This window comes from Salvelinus alpinus, chromosome 30 (genome assembly GCF_045679555.1).
Source record: "Salvelinus alpinus chromosome 30, SLU_Salpinus.1, whole genome shotgun sequence".
Lineage (NCBI taxonomy): Eukaryota > Metazoa > Chordata > Actinopteri > Salmoniformes > Salmonidae > Salvelinus > Salvelinus alpinus.
The window spans coordinates 32179225-32200033 of NC_092115.1; the positions used below are offsets into that span (position 1 = coordinate 32179225).

Consider the following 20809-nt stretch of genomic DNA (forward strand, 5'->3'; position numbering starts at 1 on the left):
AAAGGGAAGTTCACAAGGCCACTGCTCATAATGGATTGGGATAAGACCTGAGATTAGAGAATTTGATAGGGTCCAAGTGGAGAGGGAGTGCTTGAGCTTGCCTTATGGTAATAAAGGAAGCAAGGCTTTCCAGCGGATGCCTTGTGCCAGACTGCGAAGCCCCTAAGGGAGTTATACCCCGTTCCAAGGTATAACTGTAATTTTCTGTTTACTCATGAGGCCTTTCCCCAGGACTAACCAAACCCTACTATTCTCTGAATCACACCTGTATTGTGTTCAAAATAAACAAATCTGTCATCATGAGACTTATATACACCCCCCCCACACACACAGGAATATGTTCAGCACCTGACACAAACACAACACAAACGGCTGTATACTAAACTGAAATATGTGTTTGTAACTTTACAGCAATCATCTATTGAAATTAGGTTTGTGAAATTCAATGTACACATGCAGATCTCAAGTCAGGACTCATCTGAAACAGGCCACACTGTGACTGAGACGTACCGTCAGCAGGGTCTTTCTCCGCGTCAAACTCCAGGTCGTAGCGCAGGATGTAAAAGTTATTCCACACGTACAGCTGGTTATCTCTGGGGTTGTAATCCACAGCAGCGATGTACTGGTACTGGTTGGGGAACAGGATGTCTGTGTACTCTCCCTGGCTCAGCTTGGTGTTGTAGATGTAGTCGATGTGGCTCTTGGGCGCCTCGCTCTCGTTCTCCTCGTAGGTGGACCGCACCACGTGCAGCACGCCGCACACCATGAAGGCATTGGAGGCGGATCTCTTGTCGTACGCCGTCTCCCAGGTGGCCTCGAAGCGGAGCGTGTATGGGTTGAGCTGTGAGACCACGATGCGCCCGTTGTTCTGCTCCGTGGCGTAGATTACCCACAATCCCCGCTCATCGACAGCGAGGTCTATGTCCGTCTTGCCGCCCCAGCGGTACGGCGAAGTGTCGTGATAGTTGGCGTTGGCCACGATGGCTTCACCACTCTTGATGCGCGTGCGGAGATCAAATTTCACGATGTTGCGCGTGCGCTCCTTGTTGAAGAAGATGGCTCCGTCGTAGGCCACGAAGCCGGTGCCGTCGACTCGATGTGGGAGTTTATAGGTGGTAGTCTGGCGGCCATTTTTTAAGTCCTCCAGGGAGTTGTACTCAATCAGAGTGTCGGTGCGGTACGGCGTCCAGGGCATGAAGAAGACCTTGTCTCTGGCCTGCAGGGGGTCTTTACACCACGACCCCGCCTGTTGCTCTGCCTCAAACACAAACGTGGGCTCCCCCACCTCCATCAGGGTCCCGGGACAAATGAAAACTTGTGAGGGAGAGGGAGACAGAAAGATGGGTTTAAGTAAAGAAAATAAGCAGAGTATCAACACAAATATTTCATCAAGGTATTGTAGTGAGTATAGTTTTCGCTGCTGTCTGAGTAGATTGTGGGACAAAGACGTGTGGCACTGTCATTGAACTAGCGCTGAGTGCCATTGCTTGTGAATAGAGGGAAAAATAAAAGTGCAGAAGTGAATAAAGGACTTGCTTCTTTATAGAGTCTGTCTGCCATACACGTTGACTGTGTGGGACAAAAAAAAAGTTAAACAAAAGGAGGAAAAAACCTGTAAATGCAAGACATGTAAGGGATGGGAGAGGTAACTAGGGCTGAAGTGTATACTGGAACTTGTTTTAATTCCAACTTGTGACACTGACTGTGTAAATGGTCAAACTGCACATGCTTACTGAAAAAGCACACAGAAGACAAAATGATAAGGGATAAGACTTCACGTCTTGTGGAGAGACCAAATGACATAGTCTGGATGGAGGTGGCAGCAAAGCTGGGATAAAATGATGAGGGTGGAGCTTTGGGATAAGACAGGACAACAACAGTAGAGGCTGGAACTCTACATCATAACAGACAAAAAAAAGAAACCTTTGATGGGTGAGGGAGGCCATGGCAAGTGTCCCATTGGAATCCTATGGATTGGTTTTAGATGAGAAAGGCAGGTGACCATCACGTGCTATGGGTGCGATCAAAGGGTATTGCCAAGCAGAACAAGACTAAGCCAGAAGAAAATTCTAAACTTTATTTAAAAAAAATAAATAAAAAATTACTCTCATCTAAGTAGGTAAGCGGGGGTATCATTCCTAATGTAATCCACCTCATGAGTCAGTGATGATCGTTCTGATAAGATGTTATGTGTTCATGTGGACCAGAAATATATTTCAATCTTCTAGACTGCTTTAAAAAAATTGCCTTTGAAATTCTAATTGTCTCCCAGAGTAGCAATCAACACCCTATCGGGGGTTTGGGGCGGGTGTTAAGACTAGAGAGGCAATCAGAAGAGAGGAGACAAGAGGGAGGGTTGTATTGAACACCACATAACAGGGGGCTGGGGGGGACGGGGGGTAAGACTGGACCACTCATTTACCTTTTTGTTCCACTTCTATTTTAGGCATTGGAAAAGAAAGAAAGCAAACAAGAAAGAGTGCAAGAGGGAGAGAAAGGTTATCGTGAGTCAACTACCAGGTACACGAGTAGAGAAGGTTACAGGATATGATCGATAGAGGACCAAGAGATGCCTGTTTTGGGGGAACAAGAAAAATACTGAGGGAAAAAATAGGACATTATTAGGCCTTATAATATGAAAGCAGTCAGGTTAGGGCTGGAGTCAAACACTGTTTAACCGATTACGATTCCATGCTTTTCTTGCCATCAAAATAATATGTCTTAGCCTGGTCACTGACCGCATCGGTAATAATCAGGCCACAGTACTTTCAAATGAATTGTTTGACATAAAGAAACATTGTAGCGTTTCTGAAATCGCTTTTCAGTTTAAAATCAGATACAATTCTTAGAGAAACAGCAAAATAGTTATTTTTGGCAGTATTGAATGGAGCAGTATTTACATAAAAACTTTATAGACACAAATCTAAACTAAATTCCAAAGTCTGCTTCGGCCAACCACAGAACATAACTTGTTGCTAATGTTACAGGCGAAATTTCCCTAATGAGCCAAAAAATACAATTGCAAGTGAACAATATTGAGTTCCTTCATTAAAGCAGTGCAGCAACAAACGGAAGAGGGAAAGATCCTAGTGAGACAACCAAGGAACAATAATGACTGAAACTTAGAAGGAGAGAAAGCATAGAGGTTCATTTGGAAAAGATACAAGAGAGGAAGGAACATTTGATGAGAAATGAAGAGGTAAAGCAAAAATATTATTTCAGAAAGGAAATCTCCACTGAATTACATAACAGAAAAAAGGTTGCATGTTACAAGAGTCTGATTTTTAAAGAAAAATAAGTAAATATTACATATGTTTTGATATCAACTGTATATTGTTTAATAATAGACTACAAACAAACATTACACACAAGATAACACATATCCCCCCAACAGGATCCCACTAAATAAGTAATGGTTGTAATAAACCTAACAATACGTTGAAGAAACATCACATAGTAGCACTGCATAATTAAAGGGCGAATACTTACTGTATGGGACACACTCATACTGAACCTCTAGATACTTGTAGGTACCAGGGCAGGGGTCAGGGAACACATCAGAGCCAGTCACAACCACACACTGGGTACGGTTATTGCACCTGGGAAAAGATGGATCACAAACAATTCAGCAATGACACAAACTACTATAACATCCCAGGAGTGGTATTAGGGTGAGAGAAACACATGAATAATACATAGCCACATCCCTCTTCCCTCCACACACTTATTCAAATCAAGTTTGCAGCATTGCTGTGGTGAAGGATATAAAAATCCTATTCATCAGAGTAGGGCCTTGATTCAATATGCTGTATTGTCGACGTCAACTTAACAAGTTGAGGGAGGAAGAGAAGAATCATTTGGGGGGAATAAATAAAAGAGAGAAACAGTAAATAGATATAAAGAGAGACACACACAGACATAAAAATAAAGAGTGGAAGAACTGTGTAAAGAGCTGAAGACCGGTCTGGAGTATATTATGCGATGTTGATGAGAATGTCACCTTATCAGACCCATATACCCACTGAGACCACTCACCCACACAGAGAACAATTTAAATTGTACACAACAGGCAGGGTAATTGCCTGTTTCAAGCGGGTCAACCGAAACACAGAATGCTCACCATTATTTGCTATGGGAGGCTCCCGAGCCTTTGCTATAGGAGCTAGTTATTTGCCTTATAACTTGAGTTGACCTTGGCTATGAAGTAGAATGTGCGACCCTTAAATTAAAACGGTTTCAATTGTGTGTGTGTGTGTGTTTTGCGAGTGCAACAGAGTGAGAGATGGAGGGGGAAAGAGAGGAAAATAGAATAACCGATTTTGTATAAATATAGGATGAAATTGTCTCCACTTCAATCAAGCTCTCTTGAGACTGAAGGATTGAGAAGGCAGCGACAACAGCAGAAGCAAACGGTTATCCATGACAAGTTGTTGTTTTTTTAAAGCCCCCAAAAAATAGCGACTTAACAATTTGCAGGCCGGTTTAGTGATAAATATTTGAGAAGGTCAAATGCAAAGTCGTGCAAGTTGGACAGATCTCTCAGAATCACCGCCGAAGCAAAGAGCCTAGCTGTCCCTCAAAAGCCGAAAAGGACAGCTTTTAGTGTGACAGCCAAGAACAAATTAGGTTGTTATCAGACCTGCTACAAAACTTTGCCGTGACCCAGTGACCTTGTAGGAAATCCATGTGTAATACAATTACGTACAGATAAGACACACATGCGTAAAATGCGGTGTTCATTAACCAGTCACTTGCTGCCTATTACAACCTGCATATAAGTATGCGATTTGCATTGAGATATTGGACAATTACTTCCAACTAATGTACGGTCGGTAGACTAATCATATTCTTTCTCCTATTTCTTCCAATTGTTTGTCTAATTGTTTGTCCCCATCATCAAATGTACAACTGCAGCCGGCAGATCATTGTCATCATCACCATCATCACTACTATTACAATGACATTACAGGAGGTTGTCTGGGAGGCAGACAGACAGTGATGTCTGTTATGTGAGCTACACTTATCCACTTCCCTTCGTCAGAAAATAATAATGAAGAAAAATGTCATTATCCCCTGCCCAGGGCTATTACCCTGTCCTACTCTGAGGGAAGAGATTAGTGCTGCATGGGAAAGGGTGTGAAAAACTCTCCAGAACTTCCCCTTCATTCCAAATCCCTGCAATTAATCTGTTAGCTAGCTACAGTCTTGTGATTTTTACTCCAATGACACCAGAAATGATGAAACCAAAGAAGTTAATTTCTAGAAAAATGACTCATTACCTCCACAATGTGTTAACACTGATTTCTGTCCACTGAAACAGTGATAATTTCACCTATCATCATTTTGTGTTATTCATATTTGTATGTTTTCCTGCTTATGACCAATGGGTTGATGGCGTCTTTTAAATGATTTAAATACTTAGTAATCCCGTGTGGCTCAGTTATCCCATTTGGCTCAGTAGAGCATGGCGCTTGCAACTCCATGGTTGTGGGTTTGATTCTCACGGGGTCGCTCAGGATAAGATTGTCTGCTAAACGACAAACAAATATTTAACATATAAACCCATAGTGACATCCATGGTAACAGACAAATCCTCCAACAGCCTATTTCTCATTTTATGCAGTGTATTTATCTCCATTGTTTAAGCCAGCATCCATTATAACCAGGATTCAGACTAGCACATCATCAGGCTGGCTGTTCTGTGGCTTAGACCTGCTGCCTGCTGCTGCCTGAACCACCCCAGGTTATTGTATCAATACTCATTATTGTCATGTCTCATTTCCTCTGATCTACTACATTAGAATAACGCACACAAGCTACAGTAGGTTTAGTGGTGTAGAGCATGATCGGGCTCTGGGCTCTTTACCACCTCCACTGACTCTCCTAAAAGCCTTTGTTAACAGATTAGTTTGAAGTGGAGTTCAGTGGGTTCTAGCCTAGGCAACAATGCAGACATGGGATAAAATACTATTTGATATAATTCCAAACACTTTATCTGGGCTCGATTGAATTTGTCTGATGCAATAGAACCAATAGAATTGTTGCAAAACCACCCATCTGGACCTCAAAGCAGGCCAGAGAAAATGCTCAAAGCATTTGAAAGATATCACATAGTATTTGAACCCAGGTCGGCTAAACCAGCACGTGAGCACTAACAGACAAATCAAGGGACACGGTGAGCATTCTCTGTCTTTGTCTCTGTCTGGTCTGTGTGCAACTGCTGAGACACACACTGCAGTAAATGTAGCGTGACAAGCTAAATATGGGACGTCTTTATTATCTATTCAAGAGCTCATGGGAATTTTTGTGGATGCGGATGGATAAGGCAGGACCTATTTCCTAAGGTGGATGACTACATACACTCAGTAGCACACAGGTCAGGGCAGGGTAGTGGCATGTTTCGGTAGGTGAGCCGGGGTTCTTGCTGACTTATGAAACGTTAATCTGGGGTCCTTTAAATACACACTTCCGGGCTGGGGCCGGCATAGCAGTCAATTTAAAGTGGTGCGTGCAGCCTAGTGGCAGTATTGCAGCTAAATGTCCTGGGAGAGTGTTACTAATATGAATGGTATTATGAGGGGGGGTAGAGGCATTGCACAGGGCTGGGTGCTGGGCTGTGTCAATGCAGTACGAGTGTTGGAACAAAAAACTAATGTTGGAAACAGAGGGATTAAGAAGGAGGTTCATGTGACTCTTTTGAGACGGACAGGCTGGCTGGCTGGCTGGCTGATTGAGCAGCTGCAGTGGTACTGGTGAAGGGATGCATAGAGCATATGGTCTAGGGTTGCTACGAATGACCCCCTGTCCAGTTTTTACGGTCTAGAGTTCCACAACAATACCCCAAAAAACATCTGATTATTAAAAAGTCAAGGAAGTGTGGGTAAATTGTCTGTTTTTGGTCAGTTGAAAAGGTAACACAAATGCTAGTCTAGTAATATTAGGGTTACCACCCAAACCAAACCACTTTGTTTTGATAGAAAAATTGTGGATCCAGAATCACTAGACTGGACTCTAGAATCACATACCACACATCCCTAACTAACTCCAGGTTATATTGTGTAACGAGACCTTTCTGCTCTATTACCTTTGAGATACAATCTTGTAGGCCTTGGGTGAGGTAGCAGTTGACTCTTACCTTTGTGATATGATCTTGTAGGCGTCGGGGAGGTAGCAGTTGACTCTTACCTTTGTGATATGATCTTGTAGGCGTCGGGGAGGTAACAGTTGACTCTTACCTTTGTGATATGATCTTGTAGGCGTCGGGGAGGTAACAGTTGACTCTTACCTTTGTGATATGATCTTGTAGGCGTCGGGGAGGTAACAGTTGACTCTTACCTTTGTGATATGATCTTGTAGGCGTCGGGGAGGTAGCAGTTGACTCTTACCTTTGTGATATGATCTTGTAGGCGTCGGGGAGGTAACAGTTGACTCTTACCTTTGTGATATGATCTTGTAGGCGTCGGGGAGGTAACAGTTGACTCTTACCTTTGTGATATGATCTTGTAGGCGTCGGGGAGGTAACAGTTGACTCTTACCTTTGTGATATGATCTTGTAGGCGTCGGGGAGGTAACAGTTGACTCTTACCTTTGTGATATGATCTTGTAGGCGTCGGGGAGGTAACAGTTGACTCTTACCTTTGTGATATGATCTTGTAGGCGTCGGGGAGGTAACAGTTGACTCTTACCTTTGTGATATGATCTTGTAGGCGTCGGGGAGGTAACAGTTGACTCTTACCTTTGTGATATGATCTTGTAGGCGTCGGGGAGGTAACAGTTGACTCTTACCTTTGTGATATGATCTTGTAGGCGTCGGGGAGGTAACAGTTGACTCTTACCTTTGTGATATGATCTTGTAGGCGTCGGGGAGGTAACAGTTGACTCTTACCTTTGTGATATGATCTTGTAGGCGTCGGGGAGGTAACAGTTGACTCTTACCTTTGTGATATGATCTTGTAGGCGTCGGGGAGGTAACAGTTGACTCTTACCTTTGTGATATGATCTTGTAGGCGTCGGGGAGGTAACAGTTGACTCTTACCTTTGTGATATGATCTTGTAGGCGTCGGGGAGGTAACAGTTGACTCTTACCTTTGTGATATGATCTTGTAGGCGTCGGGGAGGTAACAGTTGACTCTTACCTTTGTGATATGATCTTGTAGGCGTCGGGGAGGTAGCAGTTGACTCTTACCTTTGTGATATGATCTTGTAGGCGTCGGGGAGGTAACAGTTGACTCTTACCTTTGTGATATGATCTTGTAGGCGTCGGGGAGGTAACAGTTGACTCTTACCTTTGTGATATGATCTTGTAGGCGTCGGGGAGGTAACAGTTGACTCTTACCTTTGTGATATGATCTTGTAGGCGTCGGGGAGGTAACAGTTGACGTTCTCCATCTGGAACGGGTCTGCGTCGCAGATCTTGTCGTCGGTGCGGCCGTAGTTCGCTGTCTCGATCATGATGACATCAGCACCGGGGCAGCGGAGATCGATGGCATATCCTTCGCAGGAGAGCTCTCTTCTGACCAGGCCAAACGGCAGGGCCGCACGACCGAACCCTGGGCGAAAGGGAGGGAGGGATAGGGAGATGAGAGAGAGGGGGAGAGCGTAAAAGAGATATTAGGTAAAGTGCTGTACAAAACTGCTATAATATACTGCATTCATAGGAATGGGAGCCAAGAGGAGCCAAAAGTACCCAATAACATGGAGTCATTTGATATCTTAGGAGGTAGTACAGACTGCAGAGCATCAAAAGACAATCCATTTAATTAGTAACTGCAGACCACTTGTCCAATGTTTACAACGGTTTAAAACAGAAGAATCATAACATACAGTACAACAAGGATGAGGAAAAAGACAGTTAAATTGAATTACCAATTTCTCTAAGGTCTCTTTGTTTCTGGCAAAGACATCGAAGTTGTATAGTCATTGTATAAAAGTCCATGTAACAACCCAAGAAACAAATTCAAATACACCTAAACACAATACTATAGAACACAAAATCTCTCTCTCAATTCCTCCTTCAGGACCATGGTTCGATTAAGTTTGAATGGTTAGTTTCGACAAAGGGGTACAAGCTCCCTCATTTGTTTTTTGTTTCACTTGTTTAGCTTTTCTATCAGTAGAGCAAGAGGCAGAAAAGAGCCTGAATCTCCCAGCAGCAGCATGCAATGTAATTTAATCCATTTTACAGTGTCGATGATAGAAGACACTGAAGAGGAAAAATCTATATGCGGAGCTCAGCAGATGTGAACACCAGCCAAATATCTGTGCTTTGGGGAAAATTAACTATTTTGATCAGTTTTTGTTCCACCCATCAACAAAGTATATTGAAAAGGTTGTTTTTTACTCTCTTTTTCCCCTAAAAGCAATAAAACGTCAAGCCATAAATACCATGGAAATACATATAAAGAGATATTAAAAGAAAGCAGAGGAGAGAGAAAGAAAGAAAGAAATAGATCCATTAAAGAAAGAAAATAGGAAGGAAAGAAAAAAGAAAACAAACAGGTATGCAGTTAATTTCGAGACCAATCCCTAAGAAAACACCTCAAGTTCCAGAAATGCAAATGGTGTTCCGTTAAAGGACTAAGTGCAAGGCAGTAGCACTTCATGAGCTGTCAATAATCACTGTTGTCCGCGGCAACAGTCTGCCTCTCTGAGGGGCCAGCTCAGCTGCCATTTGTGTTTTCTGCCACTGCACTACTCTGCTAATTAGTCTCTCTTTTCAGCCTGTTACCTTCTCAGCGCTCCCATTGGCTCCTCTGCATTGTCAAGTAATAACACTAACCACCCCAGGTTTGCTTTGCACCCGCCTGCTAATTGCAACCGTACACAATTTGACAGCCAGGGCATGACGCAATTAGCAATTGTTTGAAAGAATGGCTCAAAGTTGAAGTGATTTCGGCTTGAAACTCCTACTACCCTGAGACCTCGACCTCGGCTCACATGTCTGTCTATTTGCTTGTCATTCTAGCCTGTAGTGGTACCATGCCCTGCTCTATTATAATGGTATTCTGTGTAGGTTCCACAAATGTCGCAGACACACACTGACGAGTGTCGAGAAAGGTTTGCATACCAACGTGGATATAAAGCACCTGTAAGCCAAGAGATTAGAGTTTTTCTGAGACTCGACTAGAAGCATGAGGCACCAAACAAGCTCTCAATAGGAAATGCTTTTTTATGCATGAACCATTTTACAACAGAATGCTATGAGACCACTTCAGATTACAATATATGTGCATTCATGAATATACTGATGATAAACATGTCTGCTAATTGGTCTGTGGATTCTGCTTAGTTGAGATGTATGTGCCGTAGTCCAACTAACTGCTATAACTACTGTAACTACCCCGTGCAGCTTCAACTTCACCACAAAAACGAATGAACGGGTTTCATGGCCATTCCTCACGGAGGGAGTGACAGCTTTATCACACAGGCAGAGGCTACAGAAAGCAGACAGAAAGAATACATTTCATGGGGTTTTAAAGTTTCTCAATGGAAAAACTCTCCTTTAGAGTGGACTGTAGCTCACTGTAACTTCCCCTCCCTCCTTTCCCTTCTGTCCAACAGTTAGCTATGGGCCATCTATCAGGGAACTATAGTTTACTGTATGGTCTGATCACACACAGCTGCTGTCAATTGAGGCCTAGCAATTGATTAAGCCTGGGGCTCGCCTGCCTCCTCTTCCCCAGTACAGTATAGATCCATCTGGCCATAAGGCAACAGTATATCAATTAAGGGGGAGTATCTTGACTTTTATGGGCGCACACAAGGACAAATTGCCTGGTCTCTCCACTCCCTTCAGATAGCATGGATCTCATTAATGACTCACTTACCTCTCGGTAATTGGATACGTATCATGAAAAATCACTTTTTTTTAAGTTGTAATGTTTTGAGAAAATCTAGTTTTGTTTCCTTTGGGGGAAAATAATAGAATGAAGTAAAAAGTAATTTCTTTCTGTTTGAAGACTGCACATCATGTTCTTTCAATAACCATTAGTTCAAAGCGTTCTTAACTCTTTGGCTGCGTTTACACAGGTAGCTTAATTCTTTTCACATCAGATATTTTTCAGAGCTGATCTGATTTGTCAAAAGACCAATTAGTGAAAAGAATTGGTCTGCCTGTGTAAATGAAGTGAACAGATGTGAACAGAATGGAAAACACAGGTACTCTATTTGTAATTTTTATTTAACCTTTATTTAACTAGGAAAGTCAGTTAAGACCAAATTTTTATTTACAACGACGGCCTACACTGACAAAACCCGGACGACGCTGGGCCAATTGTGCTCCGCCCAATGGGACTCCCAATCACGGCCGGTTGTGATACAGCATGGATTTGAACCAGGGTGTCTGTAGTGATGCCTTTAGCACTGAGATGCAGTGCCTTAGACCACTGTGCCACACGGGCATGACACATTTACAATGTATCCACTTCGATTTTTTTGGAACATCACTGTGAATGTTGGAGACTTTCATTAAAAGTTAAATGGTTTACGCGGGGGGAGAAACATTTGTGTGTGTGCATGAGTGTCAATGTCTTGAGGAAGTGTGAAAAGCTTTTCATCTCATGGCTCTGTGTAACTTTGTTTGACTTCTCTGTTCCAACTTTGCAGTGGTAGGAAAATAACTGCCACAGGACACAAGCATGTCGGGCAGCCAGCTGCAGTTCAGAACAGTTCAGAAAACAGGAGGGAAAATCTATAGCACATCGTGTGTGTGTGTGTGTGTGTGTGTGTGTGTGTGTGTGTGTGTGTGTGTGTGTGTGTGTGTGTGTGTGTGTGTAAAGAAAGGAGCAAGGCTACCTCTCTCTCTTTATCGCTCCTTCAGACTAACATTAAATCATCGTACATAAGGCTGGCACAATAACCGTATAATCGCGTAACCGATAATGAATTGCCCAAAGCATAGTTCTGAGATATTGAGCAATAAAGTTTTCACATTCCAGATCTCTGAACTGTTTTGTAGTGAATTCTTCTTTTGATCACCCATTCTGGTCCTCACCCTAAATTTACCTGAAGTGCAGAGCATCGAAATCCTAAGTCTTTTGAAAATCAGATTTTTTAGTGGGGTGCAATCGCAGCTAGAACCTTGTGGCTCTGAAATGTCAATCTGGCTTCAGCCATAAGATTCTATCTGGCACAGAATGTTACAATTATGTCAATAGAAAAGTACAAAAAATGTAATGATTAAATCAAGAGAATACCCTTCTTTCTAGTCACATCGTCAAATATATGAATTCATGTCCCTCACACATTTGTTAAAGTGAAAATGACAAATACACTATATCCTATGGAGAACTAGCAGCATTGCTAAAGCTTAGCTCTGGATGACTAAACTGATATATGTTTCTGGTGTCTGACACCCAAAGTATGTAAACTACTTGCTAGTCATCAATAAAACGTTTGTAATTTTAGTAAAATAACCCTTCCATGGAGGTTTTCATATTGCTATAGAACTAGTCAAAAACAGCAATGCCTCTCTAAGGACCTTAAACATGCTCTAAGACACCTGTATTTATTTATTTTTGACCATAAAGAGCTTACGTTACGGCCATTCTTCAGAAAAATTGTGAAAGAAAATCTAAGTAATTGAAAAAGAGGACCAGAACCTATGATATGAATAATCAAGGACTTGGGAGTCCCAAGGTTCTATCTGCAAAATATATGGTTTTGAGATAATCGTTCTTTAATTTTTTTTTTTTAAAGTCCCAGATCTCAGAACTGTTTTTGTGATGTCTTCCTCTTTCATGGCTCAATAAGTATATCACCCTCCATCCAATTATTTTTGATTGACAATCCATCATTGTGTGATTGGGCTGCAGATAGAACCGTATAGCAGCAAGTTAAAAGGTGTTTGTGCAGATAGAACATTCAGATAATTTACCAAAAAATTATATAATAAACTATATTATTTATTTTTATCTGACATATCTCACATGTAAAGGACCACCTAAAGAGCAACTACGTTAATGACACAATTTTGACCAAAATGTCCGATATAACCTTCTAGTCCCAAGGTCAAGAATTATTAACAATAACGTGAACAAAAAAAATTTATCATCATAATCGCCTTAACAAGTTTATTTCCAGAGGGGGGAGGGATTCAACTTTATTTTCAAGTAGATAGTTTACCCAATAGCAATTATTCATGTTTACATGAAAAGGGTAAAATTGCAATCATTTTACGGGCATAGTCAGAAGAAGCTTCATTTCCAAAAGTTACAAGCAGCCAAGCGTATACATTTTTTAGATGGGGGTGTCACCAACGCTGTGTTGTATTAATTAGGTAAGTCGTAGCTATTTTTCAAAGATGCATTATTACATTTACATTTAAGTCATTTAGCAGACGCTCTTATCCAGAGCGACTTACAAATTGGTGCATTCACCTTATGATATCCAGTGGAACAACCACTTTACAATAGTGCATCTAACTCTTTTAAGGGGGGGGGGTTAGAAGGATTACTTTATCCTATCCTAGGTATTCCTTAAAGAGGTGGGGTTTCAGGTGTCTCCGGAAGGTGGTGATTGACTCCGCTGACCTGGCGTCGTGAGGGAGTTTGTTCCACCATTGGGGTGCCAGAGCAGCGAACAGTTTTGACTGGGCTGAGCGGGCATTATGATACATTACAAGCTCAAAACAAACAAAAATACAATTATCACTATAACTGTTGTCATTTGCATGACAATTAATCGTTACCCGAAATTCCATAAACGCCACAGTCTTAATCCTACGGCTGCATCCAGCAGGCCAGTATATAATATACTAAATAGAATGCGCAATTGAATTGCCATGGAAACCGCTGTATGCATTTTCTCTGTGCCATAATTGGCTGTGATCCCCTATTCCTGGCCCTGTTGACACGGCGACGCCTTATCAGGCATTCTGGTCAGTGACTGACTGACTGACTGGGGGAAAGAAAATAGGCTTTTCAGATTCCTCCCCCTGACCAGCCAACGGTAAGCCTGCTATTTGAGCTCAAGTGAGCACAGAGTAGGCAGACGGGGGGGAAATACGGACTCACAATGTGTTGTATTATGGAAGTGTGGAGACTCTTCTCCTTTTTTCGGTACGCAGCCTATAATTCACTGGCAACAATCCTTTCCATAATACATATTTTGTTTTCTATCAACACCCTTGAAATTGAAAGTGGCACCACAGCGCAGATGGGTGCATCTGAAAAATACAGGCCCAGCCAGTGGCGCGCTGCCATCGTCTGATGCTTTTAAACCCCTGAGAAAAAAAGAGAGAAAAAAATAAAAAGACAATTGAGGTTTGATATAAAGCTATTGGCTTTGGCCAGAGCACCAGACCATGACACACAGTCACAGTTATGTTTAGCCCCTCATCCTAACCCCTCATTTTCCCAGGATTGTTTTGTCCTTTAAGAGGCCTATCCTATACAACCTTTAACCCCCAAAACTCCCCTCCTCTGCTCTCCACGAGGACTTCAGACTCAGGCTGAGGAGCCGCAAGAGTACCGGAATGTTTGATCAGTCTGGCAAAAAGTGGGCCAGTTTTGGAGGGGTGGGGGGGATACAGACAGAGTGGCGAGGGCCGCAAGAGCCTTCACAGACAGACAGACAGAGCACAGCTAGGCGTTGGTTGACGCTTGTCATCCTCCATTAAGGCCTCTTTGATTGGTCTTTGTGGTCGTGGAAACGTCAAACAGCTGCATGCAAATGGACCTGTTCCCCCAGGCTGGCCCCCATTGTTCTGGGCCTAGGCTTGACAGGGACGCTTTCTCCACAGGATAAAGCAGGGTGTAACCCTTTAGAAGAATAAGAGTGGCCCCACCGCTGACACAGCGTGAGTCCTTCAAAATTGTTTGCCTTTTTTGGTTGTTTTATTCTTCAATATTACTGGTAGCCTATGTCTCAGGGAATCTTCCAAAGTCAAGCATTCCTCCCAACTGCGCTGGATGCCTCCATAATCTAATATCCGGAGCGAGAGTATAGGGCAAGCGAGCATACAGTATGTTTTCCAAAGATGAAGTCACGATTTTCCAAAGGGAATTAAGAAAAAGGAGGAAAAAAATCCAAAGCATATTTGAATACTTAACAAGTGAGAACAAAGCAGCAACATGTTTTTAAAAAACAAATTCTGCTCTCTTTGTACTCCTCTGCAGTATTTCTAATCTGTTCAATGGAAGTTGTTGATTGCAGGCCAAGGAAGGATTTAAAAAACAATAGGCTGAATTCATTTCGAAATAAAGTACTTTTATGAAGAAAATCACAGTGGCTTCTAAAGGGCACTTGCAATTAACCCCTTCTTTATTAAATAATACTAGTCTCAAATTGTAAACACAACATTCTTAAGCTGACAGAAAAGTATTATATTTTGTATAAATATGTCATACAAGTCTCTTTTCATATCCCTCAGTAGCATACAATAAATAGCATAGCTGCTGGTGTCTGCCATTTGCTATCTGTGATACAATCTCACAAATGCTATCCAAAAGGAAGACACACATTAAAACACATGGGAGTGAGTTGAGAGATGAGGAAGGAGATTTGGGGACTTGCAAAATAACATCTGCACAGGAGATACTCTGTACAGGCATGACCCCGCTACAACAGGCCCATATTTCATTACAACCACCAAAACTGCAATAATACAATCGACAAGGACATATGGCACCATCTCCCATGACACCCACCCCCTCTCTCTCTTTCCGTCTCTGTTCTAGCTTGCTGGGAATCGTTTCTAAAGACAATGTCAGACAAGACCGCAAAGCAGACCCCAAAGGCTAAACGCTACTTTCCCAGACAAATAACTGCTATCAAACACCTCCAGGTTCCGATATACCGTAAGCATTCTAAAATAGAACCGGATAAGTCACTTAGTCCATTTGTGGTGAAAGCCATGCTCTCAGGAATTTCTCTCTTTAATATGGTTGAAATACAATGGTGGTGCTTCAGGTTCCAAAAATCACTCTTGGTATTCATGACCATGGCCATTCATCTCCAAGACTGTGTTTTCTATATTTTTTCCCTCTGAAAACAGTGGGTGGGCATTGCAGGAGAGCATTACATGCACGGCATGTTGATGCGTGTCTCATTCTGGAGAACTAAAGGGGAAGGATTTGTCATATCACTGGGACTAAAGCATGATAGAGTCAGGCCCCCCCGTCATCTCTTAAGCGCTTGGAAATATTGGAGATATTGGCGATATTGTGTGGGCGTGTGTACATGTGTGTGGCTGAGATAGACCCTGTCACGGCAGACGCTCAGGTGGCATTTCTCATCCCCATTTCCCCTCATCACTATTTTCTCCCTCCTGTTTACAAGCCCAGGTGCTCCAGGCATGCTAACTTGCAAGCCTCCTTTAAATCCCAACCTAAACCTCAAATCCACTTCAAAAGTGACGCACGAGTGAGTGATGCTCCTATTGTCCTTATTTTTACACCAAGCGCCCTTTAGTGCTTAACCTGATTTTGTTGTTGTCTTCAAAGTCAGCAATGGCAAAACATGACAGTTCCAGACAGTTTACAAATTCAATGTAGCGTCTAGGCGAAAGACTGTTTTGGTTCTTCAAAGACAGCAGCAGGCTCAACTCAAGCTAAAGATATCCCTCGATGACATCTGATTTTCCAAGATCTGAGGGAAAGCGAAAGAGTATAACCATAGAACTAGAATTACAAGAATGGGAATTCCCAATCACGCCAATGGGTCTGTGATGGGTGAAATTCTATTTCTATGTTTATAACTAACTATCTAACATTCCCTGTTTAAACTGAGGTCATCTTCTCTGTCAATGGGACTGCCCTGACCTCTGACCTTTAAGACACATCAAAAGGAAGCCATTTTAGAACGATGATCAACATCATTACATAGCTAACGCATTTAATCCTCTGAGGCCAACGCAGGGTCACCCATTAATTAAGCTCTTCATGACAGGGATGACACCATGTTAAAAACATGTCTTAGAAAAATTTCTCCTTTTGTCAATCTTTATCCAAACCAAACGCCTGTTGGATTATTAGAGCTCGGCAAATCAAACGGTTTTTTTTGTAAAGGAAATAGAAATGGGCAATTCCACAGTGACAGAATTACGCTGAGACTCCCATTTTTCATTTTAAAACAGTATGCCAAACAAAAACCATTGATTTCAAAGTTTAACAAACCATACAACTCTATGCACAATGACAACGTTGAAACACAGTAAATAAAACAAAACATGGAGATGCAATGATGCACATTTTAGTAACATAATTATGATAAAATCTCCCTCCGTTTTATTCTGTTACCAAACTTTCTATCTGCACAGTTCTACCTGTAAACGTGTTTTTGTAAAATGTTCAGTGGAAATTGTTAAAAGTAATCCTTGTGCATAGAGTTATGGTTTGTCAAACTGTGAAATCAATGTTTTTTGTTTGGTATACATTTCAAAGTGAAGTCTCAGCGTCCAAAGAGTCTCAGCGTCCAAAGACACAAATATGTGTCACAGGCGTTAAACATTAAAATCGCAAAAGGCTTTGGTTGAGTTTATGAAAAACCTATTCAGTATACACAAGGGAGAGAATCAATAATTAGTTCACTGCTGCAAGCTGGCCTAGCATATTATTGCATGTGTTTTCCACAGAGTTGATGAAACACACAGAAAGAGGAGAATATAGAAGGAAAATCTCCCCTGTGTGTAGCAAGGGCGTAGTTTCTTTATCTCCCCTGAATGATTGTGCTGCATCCTTAAACGTCCTCAAAGCCAAAGCCCCGTTCATAACCCCTCACATTTAAACCCCAGCTGGGCTTTCTGCTTCAAGTCCCGGAACCAGTCAGGTGCTTCCCTAAGGGGGGTCCCGTCCTCATCACATGGCCCTGCATGCGTGTGTGCGTACGTGTGTGTGTTTGTGTGTTCTGAGCCCGGCCCAGGAGGCTCCCTCAGTACGGCACATTGACAGAGTATGTCAGGAGGAACTGTGACTGGAACAGGGATTAAATCGGTTCTTAATAACGAGGCTGGAACAGTAGGGCTGACTGGGGACTAACCAGCACCGGGGGACTACAAGTAGCCAAGCGGTTAAGAGCGTTGGGCCAGTAACCGAAAGGTCTCTGGTACGAATCCCACAGCCAACTAGGTGAAACATCTGCCGATGTGCCCTTGAGCAAGGCACTCAACCCACTTCTGTGCATCACTCGCTGGATAAGGAAAAGACACAGATGATAGGGGAACACTCTCTTGCATGCCGCAAGCAAACGCTCACACAAATACGCCACATGCACATACATGCAAAAACACAGACGTGAAAGCCGTACACTATATATTAATGAAAACAAATACTAATGTGTTACCATATCATTACAGTGAAGGTCCAATTCGAGTCCTGACATACAATACAATCATGTTACAATCAACTCCTGACAAGTACAATTAAGTGATAATGCCCTCGAAGTCGGTGTTTGGAGGATATATTGGCACGGGTGTTTTTAGGCATATCCTCCAAACACCGGCTTCGAGGGCATTATCACTTCTATACAACGGGTTACCAACATATTCAAATAATAATAATTTACAGTTGAAGTCAGAAGTTTACATACACTTAGGTTGGAGTCATTAAAACTCGTTTTTCAACCACTCCACAAATGTCTTGTTAAAAAACTATGGCAAGTCGGTAGGACATCTACTTTGTGAATGACACAAGTCATTTTCCCAACAATTGTTTACAGACAGATTATTTCACTTATAATTCACTGTATCATAATTCCAGTGGGTCAGATGTTTACATACACTAAGTTGACTGTGCCTTTAAACAGCCTGGAAAATTCCAGAAAATGATGTCAAGGCTTTAGAAGCTTCTGATAGGCTAATTGACATAATTTGAGTCAATTGGAGGTGTACCTGTGGATGTATTTCAAGGCCTACCTACAAACTCAGTGCCTCTTTGCTTGACATCTTGAGAAAATCAAAAGAAATCAGCCAAGACCTCAGAAAATAAATTGTAGACGTCCACAAGTTTGGTTCATCCTTGGGAGCAATTTCCAAACGCCTGAAGGTACAACGTTCATCTGTACAAACAATAGTACGCAAGTATAAACACCATGGGACCATGCAGCGGTCATACCACTCAAGAAGGAGACGCGTTCTGTCTCCTAGAGATGAACGCACTTTGGTGCGAAAAGTGCAAATCAATCCCAGAACAACAGCAAAGGACCTTGTGAAGATGCTGGAGGTAACAGATTCAAAAGTATCTATATCCACAGTAAAACGAGTCCAATATCGATTTAACCTGAAAGGGCGCTCAGCAAGGAAGAAGTCACCACTAAAAACCACTTATGCTCTACAACATTCGCAGAGTACGACCCTGCCTCACACAGGAAGCAGCGCAGGTCCTAATCCAGGCACTTGTCATCTCCCGTCTGGACTACTGCAACTCGCTGTTGGCTGGGCTCCCTGCCTGTGCTATTAAACCCCTACAACTCATCCAGAACGCCGCAGCCCGTCTGGTGTTCAACCTTCCCAAGTTCTCTCACGTCACCCCGCTCCTCCGCTCTCTCCACTGGCTTCCAGTTGAAGCTCGCATCCGCTACAAGACCATGGTGCTTGCCTACGGAGCTGTGAGGGGAACGGCACCTCCGTACCTTCAGGCTCTGATCAGGCCCTACACCCAAACAAGGGCACTGCATTCATCCACCTCTGGCCTGCTCGCCTCCCTACCTCTGAGGAAGTACAGTTCCCGCTCAGCCCAGTCAAAACTGTTCGCTGCTCTGGCACCCCAATGGTGGAACAAACTCCCTCACGACGCCAGGTCAGCGGAGTCAATCACCACCTTCCGGAGACACCTGAAACCCCACCTCTTTAAGGAATACCTAGGATAGGATAAAGTAATCCTTCTAACCCCTCCCTCCCCCTTAAAAGAGTTAGATGCACTATTGTAAAGTGGCTGTTCCACTGGATATCATAAGGTGAATGCACCAATTTGTAAGTCGCTCTGGATAAGAGCGTCTGCTAAATGACTTAAATGTAAATGTAAATGTAAAAAAATGCCATAAAAAAAACAGACTATGGTTTGCAACTGCAAATGGGGACAAAGATCGTACTTTTTGGAGAAATGTCCTCTGGTCTGATGAAACAAAAATATAACTGTTTGGCCATAATTACTATTGTTATGTTTGGAGGAAAAAGAGGGATGCTTGCAAGCCGAAGAACACTCTCCCAACCGTGAAGCAGGGGGTGGTAGCATCATGTTGTGGGGGTGCTTTGCTGCAGGAGGGACTAGTGCACTTCACAAAATAGATGGCATCATGAAGACGGAAAATTATGTGGATATATTGAAGCAACATCTCAAGACATCAGTCAGGAAGTTAAAGCTTGGTCGCAAATGGGTCTTCCAAATGGACAATGACCCCAAGCATACTTCCAAAGTTGTTGCAAAATGGCTTAAGGACAACAAAGTAAACATATTGGAGTGGCCATCACAAAGCCCTGATCTTAATCCTATAGAAAATTTGTGGGCAGAACTGAAAAAGCGTGTGCGAGCAAGGAGGCCTACAAACCTGATTTAGTCACACCAGCTCTGTCAGGAGGAATGGGCCAAAATTCACCCAACTTATTGTGGGAAGCTTGTGGAAGGCTACCCGAAACATTTGACCCAAGTGAAACAATTGAAAGGCAATGCTACCAAATACTAATTGAGTGTATGTAAAATATGTCTATGTCCTGGGAAACGTTCTTGCTACTTACAACCGCATGCTAATCGCATTAGCCTACGTTAGCTCAACCGTCCCGAGGGGGACCCATCAATCCTGTAGAGGATAACTTCCCTGCCTGGGCTGATGAGATGCACAGTCAGATGGAACAGAGTAAATAGGCATTTTAACGTCA

General features: G+C 42.6%; 1 protein-coding gene across 6 annotated transcripts in view; it reads right to left on the reverse strand.

Moving 5' to 3' along the window:
• LOC139560502 (adhesion G protein-coupled receptor L2-like) overlaps positions 1-20809 on the reverse strand; it is a 113885-nt gene that overhangs the window by 51061 nt on the left and 42015 nt on the right. For all 6 annotated transcript variants that reach the window (XM_071377352.1, XM_071377353.1, XM_071377356.1 and 3 more), the window contains exons 3-5: positions 8336-8549; positions 3490-3599; positions 511-1314 (exon numbers count right to left, since the gene is read on the reverse strand). In XM_071377352.1, coding sequence (XP_071233453.1) covers positions 511-1314; positions 3490-3599; positions 8336-8549 — 1128 coding nt within the window. The remainder of the gene's footprint in view (positions 1-510; positions 1315-3489; positions 3600-8335; positions 8550-20809) is intronic.